Source organism: Elaeis guineensis, chromosome 7 (genome assembly GCF_000442705.2).
Source record: "Elaeis guineensis isolate ETL-2024a chromosome 7, EG11, whole genome shotgun sequence".
NCBI classification, from domain to species: domain Eukaryota; kingdom Viridiplantae; phylum Streptophyta; class Magnoliopsida; order Arecales; family Arecaceae; genus Elaeis; species Elaeis guineensis.
The window spans coordinates 76,754,469-76,770,593 of record NC_025999.2 but is presented as its reverse complement, the minus strand read 5'-3'; the positions used below and the strand labels follow the sequence as shown (position 1 = coordinate 76,770,593).

The 16,125-nt window shown below is 38.7% G+C and overlaps 1 protein-coding gene across 5 annotated transcripts in view; it reads left to right on the top strand.

Annotated features, from left to right (window-relative positions):
• Positions 1–16,125, top strand: part of LOC105048934 (uncharacterized) — a 52,928-nt gene that overhangs the window by 14,942 nt on the left and 21,861 nt on the right. For 3 of the 5 annotated variants that reach the window (XM_010928436.4, XM_010928434.4, XM_073261132.1), the window contains exons 6-11: positions 2,212–2,281; positions 6,006–6,086; positions 6,165–6,232; positions 6,330–6,410; positions 6,559–6,636; positions 6,756–6,911. In XM_010928436.4, coding sequence (XP_010926738.1) covers positions 2,212–2,281; positions 6,006–6,086; positions 6,165–6,232; positions 6,330–6,410; positions 6,559–6,636; positions 6,756–6,911 — 534 coding nt within the window. The remainder of the gene's footprint in view (positions 1–2,211; positions 2,282–6,005; positions 6,087–6,164; positions 6,233–6,329; positions 6,411–6,558; positions 6,637–6,755; positions 6,912–16,125) is intronic. The other 2 variants (XM_010928435.4, XM_019851637.3) reach the window with 2 other exon arrangements.

Sequence of the window (16,125 nt, the reverse complement as noted above, 5' to 3'; positions counted from 1 at the left end):
TTTCTTTTTTTTTGCTTTCCCTTTTCTTTTCCCTTGGCTTATTAGCAAAATAGGGGATTTCCCTTCCCTTCAATTTCTGGAACAAAGGGGCTCTTATGGGCAGTGGCCATGGCAGCGGTGGTTGGGGCCATGACGGCACAACCGGCAATCATTCATTTGGTGATCGGTGGTGATGATTGATGCCGGCAAAAATCGAAAAGAATGGGCAGAAAATAAGGAAACATTGGGTCCTTGTTCCCATCCAAAAATCCGGTGATGGCTGGTCGGCAACCAAACTTTGGTGGCTGAGGAAGATAAGGGAAAGATCTAATAAAGGATCTTGAGCACTTTTGGCGATGATTGGCCTGCAATGGCAGTGGCCTGTAGCCGGCGAAGACACCCAAATCATAAATAAGAAATCTTGAATTGTGGTGTCAATCTCTAGTGGGAAGATGGAGGAAACCCTCTTCCCTTTAAATAGAGTCGGCGGGAGGAGTCCAACTCCTCTTTGGCATCGATTTCCAACTCTGATTAGGAGTCTATTAGGGAAGAAGACTCCCAATCAGGGTTTGCCATATCGGGCCGAACCGCCCGGTATGGAGCGTGCCAAACCGTCTCGGCAGGGAACCAAGACGGTTCCGGCATGCAAAACGGTACACGCCGTTGTCGGGAAGAAAAAGAGAGGAAGAGAGAGAAATAAAGAAGAGAGGGAGGAAGGAAGAAAAGGAAGGAAGGGGATCCGCCGGAGGGGCCGCCGGCGGGCAGCCGTGGCCGTCGGGCGGCGGAATGGCCTCCGGCGGCTCCGTGCGGGGAACAGGGGCGGATCGCCCCTGTTGCTCGGATTTTTTTTTTAAAAAGCTTTTTCAAAACGAAGTCGGCAAGTGGTTTGCCGACTTCACTTAATTAAGTCGGCAAACCACTTGCCGACTTCATTTTGAAAATTTTTTTTAAAAAAAATCGAGAAACAGGGGCGGATAGCCCCTGTTCCCCGCGCGGAGCCGCGGGAGGCCATTCCGCCGCTCGACAGCCATGGCTGTCCGTCGGAGGGCCTCCGGCGGATTCCCCTCCCTCTCTTTCTTTCTCCTTCCCTCTCTTTCTCTCTTTTTCTTTCCCGATTTCCTTCGTTGGTTCGCCTCGGTTCGGAACGGAACGGAGACGTGCCGTATCGTACCGCCGGTCGGCCGATCCGGCCACCGATATCGGTACAGAAACCTTGCTCCCAATAAAGTCTTCTCTTCTCAATTGTTTTTTCTTTTTTTGGGTGCTTAAAAATTTGTGCAAAGTGCTTTTGGGCCCAATTTTTGGTTGCTGGGCCGATCAAATGGACTTGGCCCAGTTCGTTGATAAGCCAGCTATTATAGTCTCACACCATTAGCCTACCTTATTGAAATTTATTTGACTATATTGATGAGTTAGATTTGGAGTCCTCTTGCCTTCAAGACTTGAAGTTCCTATTTAATTTTTTTTTATGATAAAAAAGGTAAACAAAAGGTAAGGGCTTAGGATATCCTAGCAATGATTAACTGCCAATGGGAATTCCTGACTTTATATGTTCATAGTTTGTCTATGTTCCTGCTTGCTTTTGTTCCTGTGTTTATTTTAGATGACATTTCATCATCATCACCCACTTAACAAGCTCTTCCTAAACTCTACCATAAATACATACCAAATAATTAAAATCATATAGATGCTTTTCCTCTGTGGAGATATTTTGCAAGAGTAAGAAAACACTTTGGTTGTTTAACTCTTTCTTCTCTTCCATTTTTGTATTTTTGAGAAATTCTTGACTATAGCGTTGATCCTTCTGTGCTTACCTTCTCTTGCTTACCTTCTCAAAGAGTTTCCTGTGGAGATGTATACCTTCATCATTCTTACAATATGAAATTTTATCTTCTTGTTTTAGTATATAGTGTGATAAACAAAAAGTTTTACTAACCCAAGCCACTAATGTTCGTACTCCAACAGGACAAGTTCATCAAATTGAGCTTTTGTCTGCAAGATATCTGCTTAAAGAGTTCGGAAACTGTGATTTTTTTTTTTTAATTCTTGCATCTATGAAATGATTTGTCTTGAAGCAGCTTTTGGCTTGAGGGCTGATCCCATCTTTTCTTAGCTGCATTGAAATTCTCAACACTGTACACTGATGTTTTTTAACTTGTGGTAGTTATACTAGCATTGGAGAAAATGACCCTTCTTTTCTATGATATATGCTTTTGAATTATTGATAAACAGGCATACTCATATCGCAAAGTTCTTCCTGTACTGTCTGAAGATTATCATGCCGTTGCTTTTGATTGGCTTGGTAAGTTCGTGTCTATGTATAAATACTTAGGAACTTTCTTCTGCATATAACAAAATATGCTCGTTCTCATGCCTCATACTATTGTATATAGTGCCATTTATCATGAGTTTGCCTCACCTCGTGAGCTCTAGTTCGACAATACAGTGGGCTTTCAGAGTCAAAAATTGACTCAACTGGGGTTTTTTTCAATAGGTTGTTAATGAAAATAATCTTTGTCGGCCTTATACATTCTTGTAAAATTTTCATTTAAAGTAATGTGGTGCCTGCATGCCTGACAGTGACACTCCATCTTTTTGGCAAGTATTGGGATCGCCATGGAATTATTTTGTAAGCCATAATAGAGGTTTTCTACTGAGTACATCCTTGAACTCAGGGCAAGTGCAAAATAAATTCATGAAACCTGGAAAGGGGGGAAACAAAGAAAGTAGCAGGAATTCCCTGTATAAGAGGTTGAAGACTTGAAGTACTAAGTTGCTTGTATGAGAGCGAGAATGAGCTTCCTTCTGAAAATTTCATACATGAGCTGATAAGAGTAGATATTCCAAATGAATAGAACCCACAAGGCCACGGCTGTTTGTAACCTTATCTATTTAAAATTTAAAGCATAAACCAAGCAGTGAAAATCATTCCATCTGTGAATGTATAAGCTTTACAGTGTGAAAGGACTAGAACAACATAACCTATATACACAATTTCAGAATAGTAAATCTTCATTCAGGCATTGACCAAGACCTCTTTAGATTAATATGTAAGAAGAAATTTTCAAATGCCTGATTTAACATGCTACAACAGGTCCAAGGAATGATACTTGAATGGGAAGCCCTTGAAGTTGGAAGCAAGCACAGGGAAAGATTTGCAAAATGAGGGAATATATGAGAAATAAATGGGAAAGCAAAGGCGATCATAGCAAACTAATTACCTCTTTCTTCCTCAAATCTTTTTGTCTCTTTACCATAACTTGCATATGTTCTCAAGAATTCACAATAGTGTTTCTTTAGGTTTTTATGATCCCTTGAAGTTGGAAGCAAGCACAGGGAAAGATTTTGCAAAATGAGGGAATATATGAGAAATAAATGGGAGAGCAAAGGAGATCATAGCAAACTAATTACCTCTTTCTTCCTCAAATCTTTTTGTCTCTTTACCATAACTTGCATATGTTCTCAAGAATTCACAGTAGTGTTTCTTTAGGTTTTGATGACCCATTTTTCCATATTGACATAGTGGGTTAAACTTATTTGCCAAATTACTTTCTTGAAAAGCTCTATGTTTCATGGAAAATATATCTTTCAGCAATTATATTGGTAATGATAGTTTCCAGTCCTATTATTATGATAAATACTCTTGTATATTTCTGAATCAATGTTTATCAAAAATTGTAGGATGCTATATGATTTTATATGTTCATTTATATTTGGCATCTGCCCAAACAGAAGATTCCAAAGCCCTTTCTGTTCACTTAGGATGATTCACAGCTTATTTTTCAAAATTTCTTCTACAATCAGTTGACTTTCCAGAATGATTTTTAGTTATCTTGACATGGCTATCCATTACCGGATGATATCTTAGAGAATGTACTTGATTGCAGTTCACCTTTATGATGTTTCATGTGACCAACTCCTTCCAATTCATATTTCTTCAAGCTCTAGGATGTTGAAACAATATTTTGTTGTAAAAGAAAAATATTGGGATGAATATATCACAGCACACAGTTAATGATTCATATTATGTGTCCTATTTATGTTCTGCATCATGCATAACTCTCCTTGCTGCCATGTACACAATGATATGGATGCTATGTGATGCAAGATTTGCTTGCCTGAGCAAATAATCGATGTTGCCTATATGTATGTTCTAGATTACAGATCCATCCCAAATGTCAATTAGTAGAAGGATGCATTCACTGAAACATTTATTCATATAAGTTTACTCATTGCTCCAGTAATAAGCTTTATGTGGTATGATCAAATAAGATTGATCAATACTAGAACAATAAGTTACCCTTCTATTTTACACAGAGTAATACAAACTAGCCAGTAACACCAGATATTGAATTGGGAATTTTGTTTGAAGATGTGTGGGGAGTGGTAATTATGTTAAATTGTTAATAAGGTTCCCTAAAGAAACATAGGATATGCCCAAAGGAATTGTGCCAACAGTCTATTGTTGGGACTTGGAATCATGGGCAGTGGGAGACTTGTTTGGACATTGATGTTTTCCTTTTTCTTTAGGTAGCAGGAAAAACATTTTTGAATTTTAAGAAGACATATGAGACTTTGTTTCTAAATTTTTCTCAGAAACACCAGTTGATATAAATACCATCATGATGCATTATTTTTTGTAAACTTTGGATTTGCATACTCTAAGTCAATTAAGATGTATCTAAGAAATTAAGGCAATTAAGTTGATATAAATACACCTCCTTCTTAGTCAAGCATTCTAACTAGCGTGAAGGCTGACATTGAAGGATAATCTAAGATTGCTTGAGGAGACATAAAATGACTAAATAGGGAATTCAAAGCACTTGGGGCCCAAATGAGATGAAATTGGGCTTTAGTAAATGCTTGGGAGAGAGATTTATCTAAGAAAATTATGGCTTCTTTAGTCCATTCAGGCTTTGCAAAAATAATTGCTTAAACATGACATCCTTTAGACATTTTGTTGATACTGATGTTTGACATGAAAACATAGTCCTCAAGATTTATTCTTGAATTCCAAAATCCTTGAGCATGTTGTGCTAATTTTTAGTGCTACCATGATCCTTGATGATAATTAGAAGAGTTACGGCTGAAGTGATTCTGTCCCAAGCCATGACTGGTTGATAAATGGAACTGCAAACTCCATCTCCATCCCACTACAGAGAGAGTCCTATCCTGGTGAAGTGGGAAACATGTAACTTAGATGGTGCATTTGAAGCTGACACATGCGCTGGTGGTATTGGTGGTCTGGCTAATGTCACAGTATCCAGATCTTTTAATATTCAGTTTTCTTATCTTTGTTAAAAGCATCACAGTTGAGGGACAGAAATTCCATTAAAGCATGGATATGTCTTGTGAGATTGGTATTGGATGGAAGTGGTTGACAGGTTGGGCTTCCAAAACCTGGTCAAGCTTTGAACTTTGGGCCTCAAGTCTGAACCTTCATGGTGTTTGCAACAGCTGCAACAAAGCATCTGCTAGTTAGGAGAATGAGAGGAGAGGCCATTCTCTTAGTCTTTGTCAGAAATGTTATTACAAAAGATGTCAACCTTTGTTCCACATGTAGATCATATTACGATACTGAAACAGTTTGCCATGTTCATTCACATTTTATCACAAAGGGCTCAGGAAGCCTGTCCAAGCCATAAGCTTCATCCAAACCTCTTGATGTTTGTGACAGCTTCATAAAAGCACCTACAGTTAGGGAGGGGGAGAGGGAGGTCTCTCTTTCTCTCTCTCTCTCTTCCATTGTTGTCAGGAATATTATTTTTTAGGAACATCTAATTTTGTTTAGCAGTACATTGACTTTTAAGCATGTGAATCATAGTACGACAAAAATAATTATTTCCTCTGTTTATTCACATTTTGTCAGATAATCATGAGATTTCTTGTACGTGTGAAACAAATGATTCAATACTTTACTGAAATTGATGTTTCTTGTCACTAAGTGTCTGTGCTTACTGTTTGTTCTATCATCATTCTTTTAAAATTTAAATGCTTATGAGAGCGAAAATTTTCACGTATTCCAGGTTTTGGATTTTCAGATAAGCCTCAGCCGAAATATGGTTTTGACTATACTCTAGATGGTAGACATTATAAACCACAATTATGTAATTCTTTTGTTCTTATGGTTATTAATGAAAGAAGTTGTTTATTTGTTTTTACTGGAGCTGACTTACATGTTGCAGACTATGCTTCATCTCTGGAGTCCCTTGTCAATGAAATGGCTCCTGAAAGGCTTTCTCTTGTTGTTCAGGTATGCTTCATCCTTTGTTCTTTTTTATGGACATCATGAGATCATTTACCTAAAATGTCCTGTTTAACTAAATATTTTTGTAGTAATATCTCTGCAGGGTTATTTTGCTCCTGTAGTTGTAAAGTATGCCAGTTGTCATCAAGAGAAACTGAGAGATCTTGTTCTCATTAATCCCCCTGTAAGAAAATGTCCAAATTTCAAACAATAAACAGGCTAATTTGTCTTAACTTATTTTTTTATCGTAAAAGAGAATTTTAAGGATTCCATTGTTGTTTATGCTTGGAACCTGAAGATTTGGTACTGACATAGCTGTGCTTACCATAAAGTTGATGGAGAAACATGCAAAGCTGCCATCAACATTGGCCCTATTCAGCAACTTCTTGTTGGGTGAAATATTCTCCCAGGTTAGAAGACTTCGTAATATTTGACATTTTTGATAGTTGTTTTAACTTTTATAGGATCTGGCAATCAGAAAAAAAAAAAAGAGTAGCCAATGATATAGTTGTCATTGCCAATTTTTCAGGATCCCCTCAGAGCTAGTGACAAGGCATTGACCAGCTGTGGACCATATATGATGAAAGAGGAAGATGCCATGGTTTATAGAAGACCTTACCTTACATCTGGTTCCTCTGGTTTCGCACTAAACGCAATAAGTAGAGCCATGAAGAAGGATTTAAAGGTGACTTCTTCTTTTTCAGATGCTGATTGTCTTTGATCAGCTTATAGATCTTAACTTCCAAGCCTTTCCTTCATGATTATAATTCAAAATTTCAATTAAGTCTAAGTTCCATCAATGCTGCTGTGGGTCCTAAATAGATGTTGATGGTTGTGATAGGTTGATAACCAGTTGTATAAGAACTCAAACTATGAAATGGGTCCTCACTCCTCACTATGTAAATATAAATTTATATGCGTGTGTTCTGAGGATTTGTATGCATGTTTGTATAACCATGACCACAACTATCAAGCCTTGTCCACCTTGTCATAAATGCTACGGTTTCTTTACTAATCCTTCTTCCTAGTTATGTCCATAAACGGCAACCTTAGCTGTTACTCGAGGCTTTTCAACTCTTTTCCAAAACATTCATCCATGCTAGCTTGGGCCTTCCCTTCTTCCTTAGATCCTTCAATGCAAATTCGAGAAGCTCTCTGATTGGGGCTTCCTCAAATCTTTGTTGCACATCTAAAACTGTTTATCAGTCTTGTACTTTATTGGTAGCAGTCCTATGTTTTTCTCTTGTATACCCATTCATCCAGCTGAGATACCACTCAATTGCATACATTGGTCCAGTCCATTGGAAATATTTGTGTATTCCTTTTATATATCCTTTTTTGATTATCATCCTTACTTCCAATGCTTTGAAAATGTAATGCTAGCAAAATGTTTTTCTTTTCCTCTAGAATATCTGATTATATTGTGGCCCCTGTTGGTCCCACTACCTGCCCCCTCCAACATGTTCTTTCATAGTCTTGATTCCCTTCCTTCAACCCCTTTTCTCGCTGGTTTGATACCCATCCTCCCCCCTAATTCTCATCGACTGAAGAGATTTAGTTTGAGAAAATAAAATTCATCTAACAATTTTCACATCATGAACACCTTTAACACTGCCAGTCCAACTACTTTCCATATAGTGCATAAATCTCTTAAGTAATGATTTGCCTCTCCTTACTCCTAGGTATAGATACCTATGATTTTTGGAGGGAATGGGAGGATTAACCCACACAATTTATTAAAGGTATTACAAGACTACAAGGGAAATAAAAAAGCGAAAAATTGAATGTTGAATAAAGGTAAAGGAAGGAAAATGAAATGAAATAAGATTAGGAGGGGTAAAAGAGTCAGTACTCAGTAGCTTGATTAAGGATAGGAGAGAAGCTGGAGACCCCCAAAATGCAAAAAAGCAATGCTTTTTGAAGCCATTGCTGAGGGTGAGCCAGTCTTTAAAGCATATCTTGAAAGGAATTTTTTTCTTCATAGTTGTCCTTGAATTTATTTCTTTCCAAATGCTTTATCAGATATCAATGAAAAGGTGGTTCAAAAGAGTTTCTCCAGATGGCCTTGCCCTTCTAATGTGCCAAAGAGTGCATAAAGATCTAAGAGTTGCAAGACGGCCTTAAAGCTACATAACAGTAGCTACTTTCCTCCGAATATTTTCAATAATGATAGCTGGGGGCAAGGTTGTTTACACTTTACAGTTTTAGTGCCACAGTAATGCAGAGAATAAGAAGAACAATCAACCATTTTTATAAGCTAGAACTTCTCTAGTGTGTACTGTGTAGTATATCTTTAGTAGCAAGCCACATGAAGATTTGACACTTCTCAGGGTTACTTCTTGAAAAGCATCATGGGAGGGACAAGTAAGACCACTGGCCATTGCTGCATTGCTGCTGAAAAAAAGTATGAAAGATTGCATTAGTAGGTTTTGTCTGTATAAGCTGCCAGATAGTGATATCTGGTCTGGTGCAAGAATATACTAGAGTAAGCAAACTGTCCCAAAAGCTATACAACAGTACAACCTAATAAAAAAAAAACCACTACCAAGAAGAAAAAAGGACAGCAGTAGAAGAGGTATAGGATTCTGCAAATTTATGTCAAATAAAAGGAAAGGACCAAAGTCTACCTCAAGAGTATTAAACTATTAATTAACTTTAATCAAACTTCTCAAGAGCATTGCATAATTTATCAATGTGTTTAGAGATTTAGGAAAGGTTTGCCATACTGTGCCGAACCGGCCGGTACACCCCATCTCGTATCGGACCGGCGGGGAACCGGCACGATTCGGCTGGTAAAATCGGTAAACCGACGGTACCGAAGAAAAAAGAACGGAAAGTGAGAAAGAGAGAGAGAGGGGAGGGGAGGGAGGAAGGTGGGAGCCGTCGGAGGCCGGCGGTGGCCAGCTGCGGCCGTCGGAGGGTTTCTAAGCCCCGTATCGCCCGATAGGGCTTTCAAGAGAGCAAAAAAGAGAGAGAGAGCGCTCGGAGGGGGGGCGGAGAACCTACCGGACGGACGGTGCCTGCGTTGTGAGGCTCCCAGTGACTGGCGAGCCGACGCCGACGGCTTGAGGGCGGTCGAGCGGCGGAGCTCCAGATTCTTCTTTTTCGAAATAGACGACGTCTGTTTCGATTTTTTTTTTTTTTTTATTTTAAACTTATGAAGTTGGCAACTGGGTTACCGACTTAAGAATTTTTTTTTAAAAAAAATAAAAATCGTGAAGCCGGCAAATCGTTTGCCGACTTCACTTAAAACCATGTTTTTTAAAAAAATTTGCGAAACAGAGGCGATGCTCCTGTTTCACGCCTGCGGCGCCGCGCACGTGGACTGCGCCCTCCGACGGCCACGGCGGCCTGTCGAAGGCTATCCAGTGGCCCCGCCGGCTCCTTCCCCTCCCTCTTTTTTTTCTTCCTCTTTCTCTCTCTCTATTTCTCTCTTTTTTTCTTCCGGTTCGGATCGTCGATTTGGTACGGTATGAAACCATACCGAACCGTACCACCGGTCGGCCGAAACGGCCGAAGGTACCGGTTCAGCATACCTTGTTTAGAACTATAGCTTAAAATCAAACATGTAAAGGAAGATAGATTGGAGAGCACAAAATTGATTTAAGTGAGCTAGCCACCAAAGGAGAGGCATTTACCTTTTGGCTTGCAAGTCTTCTATCAAACATTTTCAGCAACTGAATCTAGTCATTTTTAGTTTCTTATTAGAGAGAGGAACATCTAGATAAGCAATTGGAAGATAGTCCTCCTTGAAGAGCGTATTCAGAAATAAATCAACTAATCAAGCTTAGTTAATGAGCTCTTGGAGAAATTAACTCTTGGAGAAATTAAACTTTGAAGTAGTAAAAGATAAATTTAGAGTTCTGATTTGAGAGTAATTATCCTCAAAAAAAGAATTGTATCATCAACCAATTGCAAGTTACACATTTTACCCTAATTACCAAAATTTCCTAGAGAGTAAACCAAGGAAGGCTGAACTGATACCGGCTAGTGTACCAATCGTTGGCTGGGATGGTACATACCAATTCAGTACCATACAAAGTGTTGAGATATGTGGCGTGCTGATCAAATCGGCACGTCCATTTTTTTGTTTTGTTTTCTTTTTTTTAAATTCTAGGATATCTAATCAATTTTTTATTATTTCTTGAATAATTTTAAGGCCAAATTATTGTTTCTTGATCTTATTTGACATTTGTATTACACTGGTACACCCACGATTAAGGTGTGATGCGGATCTAAATCTAACATATTATTTTGTTAGAGGAGAACAATCTTAAAGGACTATATATTATTGAATCCTAAAATACTCAAATCAATTAAAAATATCAAAAATAAATAATCAATATATGTTGAGATTTAAAATCTCGTCAAGCGTCAATGTCATTCATAAATATCTGGATCATTTACATAAATTGATGGAACATCAATCCATCTCTATAATCATACAGCACTGTAATCCTCTACGCTCATCCTATAAGGTATGCGTGTTGGATTGTAACTTGTTACAAATCTTTCATTGAAGCTCTGGCTCTGAGAAATGTCCTCTGACTGATAATACGATCGTGGAAGGGTCTATCTGAATATATACTGATAGCAAAATCTGATTTGTAAGATCCTCTGGATTGCATAGGATAGTGGCCTTGGACACACCATATCCATATCTATATCCGTATGGATTATAAACTGCCTATGGCTATGGATAATAAGATCCAGAATATGATGAATTTGATACGTCCATGGATCCAACTCCACGTACGAGGTCATCTGCAGTTGCATGATATCCTAAATCACCTAGAGAGGCATGTCGTCTGTATAAAATCGTATCCTCATGAGCTCTACTAGCTCGTGCCCCATGGTCTCTATCCTATGTGGCATACTTAAATTGAAACTCACCAGTAAATCGAAGACCATCTTACCATTGCATCTTATAAACAGTGGTCTTCTATTCTCCACTCCCTCCATGACTACTAGATCTATGACCATTAGGAGAACTACCATCACCGCTTTGTCTGGTCTCCAAATTTGAGTGAACTGGATCAACTGACTACTCCACCCTCTCCGTCGGGGCTGGCACTGTCTTTCTTTTTCCTTTGTCTCTATGTTGAGGAGTTGCCTGCCTTCTCGTCATGCCTCACAAGGAAGTCTGTTGTGGCTGATCGGTTGAAAGCCTACATGAAATATTACTAGTTGCCCATTACTCAGCATCCTTCCCAACTTGGCTAGCTACGAAACTGGCTGGTTGTGGAGGCGATCCTGACTCATTAAGCCTCAGCTCCTGCTAGTGACCTACAATCCATTTGATCATTGGATCCTCATCATTAATAAAATCATTCGCAGTCGATCTGGGTATTTCAACTCAATGTCCTCTTGAATATATTTTAGCCTCAACCTTAAATTGTAGTGAATATATACAAGGTCATTGAGGCATTTCTGTGTTAGATGATTTTTTTGCTTACTGTGGATAAGGGAAAAGGTCAACCAATTGCGCTTACAGCCACTTAAGAAGGCCATCTAAAAAAGGATTCAGATGGCAAGTCCCTTAGAGTAGGCACCGCCAATCCCAGGTACCGTGTACTGCAACCTCAGGTTTAAATAGTAAATTGTAGATAAATTTCAAAATTAATTAAGCATATTTGTACAAATACTAAAGCAATCAAATTTTTAGAATGTTCTTGATTTACTGCTTGCCTGCTAAATGTAAGTCCCTATCCATCTGATAGTCCTATCGATGCTCAATAATTGGAATATAGTTATGGGTATGTTTGAATTTGCCGACCTAATTGATCCTTTGCCCTCTACATCATGTGATACAAGAAGCCCATCTGGAGATCTTTTTTCACTATCCACTGTCCGAAGCACTTCATATAAAGGGTTGATAGCCTTAACCAGGATCACCAAACCATCCAAAATCGGATGGTTCAGAGCATTTGAGCCATATCAGTGACAAATCAGGACAGTTCAATCGAGCAAATCAGAACATCAAAGGAGGAAGAGGGAAAGAGAGGGGAAGAGGGAAGAGCAAAAGCAAAAGAGGGAAGAGGTGGGGAGGAAAAGAAGGGACGATGCCACCAGAGAGCCGTGGAAGCCTCCATGGCTCAGTATCGCCTGATAGGGCATTAATCGAGAGAGAAAGAGAGAGAGGGAAAGTGATGGTATCGGAGGGGAGGCACAGTCAGTGAAGAGGCTATGCATTGGGTGACAGAAAATGCGCAGATGGAGTTGCGACCACAGAACAGGGCAACCGCCCCTATTCACTCATCATGTTTTTTGACACAAAATGCATGGATAGAGCTGTGGCCACGGAACAGGGGCGACTGCCCCTATTCACTCATATTTTTTTAAAAACAACTATGAATAATGAAGCTGGCAAATCCATTGTCGCTTCATTATTTGAGAATTTTTTAAAAAAACTTAAAAACAGTGAAGCCGGCAATGGGTGTGCTAGCTTTACTTTGCCTCCTTCACTGTAATTAGAGTTTTTTAAAAAAATCCTGTGAAATAGGGGCAATGACCTCTGTTTCATATTTGTGGTGCCACAAGCCTCGATTGCACTATTTGGTGCCACGACGGCCAGTCAAAGACCCTCCAATGGCCTCTCCGACAGCTTCCCCTTCTTTTCTCTCTCCTCCCTCTCTTTCTCTCTCTGTCTTTCTTTTTCTCTCTGATTTCCTTCTCCTCTGTGTTAGTTCGCACTAGTCCGGTCTGTACAGATCCATACCGACTCGTACCACTAGCCAGCATAGGTCCTGATTCTGGTTCTGCCTTCCTTGGCCTTAACTATATTCTCAGTCTGCTGCTAGAATGTCTATCTTGTCACTAAGTTCTTTATATTGCTCTTCTCAGTGCCTGCCCTGGCATATCTACTCTCTTACCACTTAGAACTGACAAACATCTGACATAGTTGTACTTTTTATCAATCAAACTATCAAGTGCTATATAATTCATGGCAAATCATTGACATCTAGTCTCAATATGTCTCTCCTTGTATACCACCACGTTAATGATAGGATCTATGTGTGACTGCAGATGAATATAGTAGTCGTCTGTGCTAAGTCCACTATCTTCTATAACCTACTAAGCTTTTTAATATCCATCAATATTAGGTCAATACAATGCGCAGCACATGGTGTCCAAAATATATGTGGTCGCCGCTGTATTAGAATCTCCCCTAGGGTCCTACATGGTGTCCCATTATCGGTGATAACCTGCATGACATTCTGCTCTTCGATCTGATCGATCATCTCCTCCATCAATCTAAGGATATATGCAGCATTGTCCACCTGATCTGAAGCATCAATGGACTTTTGAAAAAATATTTTTCCATCATAATATGTCAGAAAGTTGATGATGCTTTGTCTAGTGGGATCAGTCCAACCATCACACATCACCGTAAGTCCATACATTGGCCAATTACTTTGGTATGATGCATTCCACTTCTATAGTTCCTCCTTATTGTTGTCAAGAAGTTCACCATAGATGTCCTTGGATCTGAAGGATCTACACCTAGACCGGCAGTCTATATAGATGCAATGGTAGAGTGATAATATGTGTTGCCTGTCGTTTGCATTGAGATGTTGTTGAAGTGAAGCCATGACCTAATAGCTCGCCACATATCCTTCTTTTGTCCTTCTTCAACATAGTGTCAACCCTCTGTTGCTTGGAATCCCTGCTGGGGAAGGCATATGGATCTAAATCATGGATAGTGGCTCCAATTGAAATCTCTCTAAAGGACTCTCTCCTACCGTCAAAAGCTTCCAACATAAATCAGAAGCAATACAGCTTGTGCCTCTATCGACGAGCTCTCTAATTGAGGTCATTCTAAACTTGGACTCTGCTGTAGAGCTTGTAAAATCCGATCTGAACTTAAAAACTGATGGTCCAAACTAAGCCCTATGCCTAGCCAACTCAAGCCGCCACTGATCTTCCAAGCTCACATTAATGGCAGCTTGAATCTGTGCCTCATCATCTGGGGCAGACGCTTTCTTTGACTCCCTAGAGTGATGGGAAGGTGGCTATATGGCTCGACGGTCTATCTCTGCCTTCTTCTTCGAAATTCTTTTCTTCACTGCTTTGAAATCAGTAAAGTACTTCTTCATTAGTTGACGGACCTCTTGTGGGCACTTTTGACATATAGCTACATTGGGATAACTGCTAGCCAAATGTTGCCTCTTATGAGATAAAATCTTAGTTGCACCAATTGCATATCCAATGGTGCCGATCCAAAAGCATCTGTCCGTGGTCCCAACCAGTATCATGCTCCAATTTTCTTCTTTCTTTTCTTGAAGATTGGACAATCATAGTAGTTCAATAATTATATAAATATAGTAAAATTTTGTTCTTCTATTTTTTTAATTAATATAATTTTTAATATTTTTAAATTTAAAAATATTTAAAAAATTAAAAATTATGAAAAATAATTTTGGCTTTAGATTCATATAGAATCCTATTACGGATACTACATATATTTTTTTAGGATAGTGAATATGCATGAAATGCTGCTTATTTTTTAATTTCATTCAAATTTAGGTCAAGGCCACTATGCATAGGATGCATCAAAAATTTAATAAACAGATACCAAATTTATGTCGAAAGTATCTTACAAGTCTCTAAACAATATTTTGATTTAACAGTTAGTTTTTGAATTTTATTTTTTTAATAATTTTTTATTCTGAAAAGTATTTTTAATTTAAAAATTATATATTTAACAAAAATTAATGATTTTGGTGTGATTATGTAGATCATTCATAGATCTACAATATAATGAAATCATACAAAATCAAAAATTTTAGCATGATTTTTTTTATTTTTTCAGTTTTTATGGATTTTAAAGTTGTTTTTTAAAAAGAGATGGAGGAAGAGGAGGAATGGAAGATGAGATAAGTTTACATACCTTTAATTGATGAGTTCTCATTTTGCTTGTCATTTGCACTATATATGGGGAAACAAAATGGAATTTGATGGTGAAAGAGGAGGAAGAGAAGTCTCTGACACTGTAGCACCACTAGAAAATAGAAAAAATGGGAAATGGGGCCGAAACGTACCAAACTAGGCAGTTTAGCCCGGTTCAGAGCGGTTCAGGCCTTATTTCGAAAATCAGGGCCAAATCGTCCCGATTTTGCACTGGTTCGGCTTTGTACGGCCCAAACCAGATAGTTTGGTCTAGTTCGGCAAACCATTAGTACACCTTCGCACCATCCAAAAAATAAGATATAAGGTCAACAAGGACTAGCAGGAGATAGGAGAGAATGTTAGCTCGACATGCATTTGCTACATCTACTTGCCTTATTGCTAACAAAGACTGCTACTTTCAGTTGCAAGTTACAAACTTTACCCTAACTACTAAAGTTTCCTTAGAAGTAAACCTTCCTTAGCACAATCTAGAAAAATGAGAGTGAATGTCAGCAAGGACTATGTAGGAGATAGGCGAGAATGTCAGCTTGACATGCATTTGCTCCATCTACCTACCTCAGCACCAACAAAGATTGCTACTTTCCTTGTGCTGATTATCACTCTAATCTAATTGATCCATTGATAGGGGAGACCAATTTCCTAAGAAACAATAGAAAAATCCTAATCACCAAAAGCTTTTTGAAGACAAGTTTGCAAATGACACACCTAACATTATGCCTCTTGCGATGAAAGATAACCTCATTGAGATGAAGTTACTAAAAATGAAAACCCTTGATGTAGCTTGACTTAGATAGTTCAATCAAATCTAGATGCAAGGAAGCAAGTTTGTTAACCAACAATTTTGGAAAATTATCTTAGTGATATCATGGATTAGATCAATGGCCAACAATTTTAGCATATTTGAGAAAAGCAATTAGGAAATCTATCACATCTCCCAGCCTTATCAGTACCAAGTGAGATGATGGCTGTCTTAATTTCATTTGGAAAAG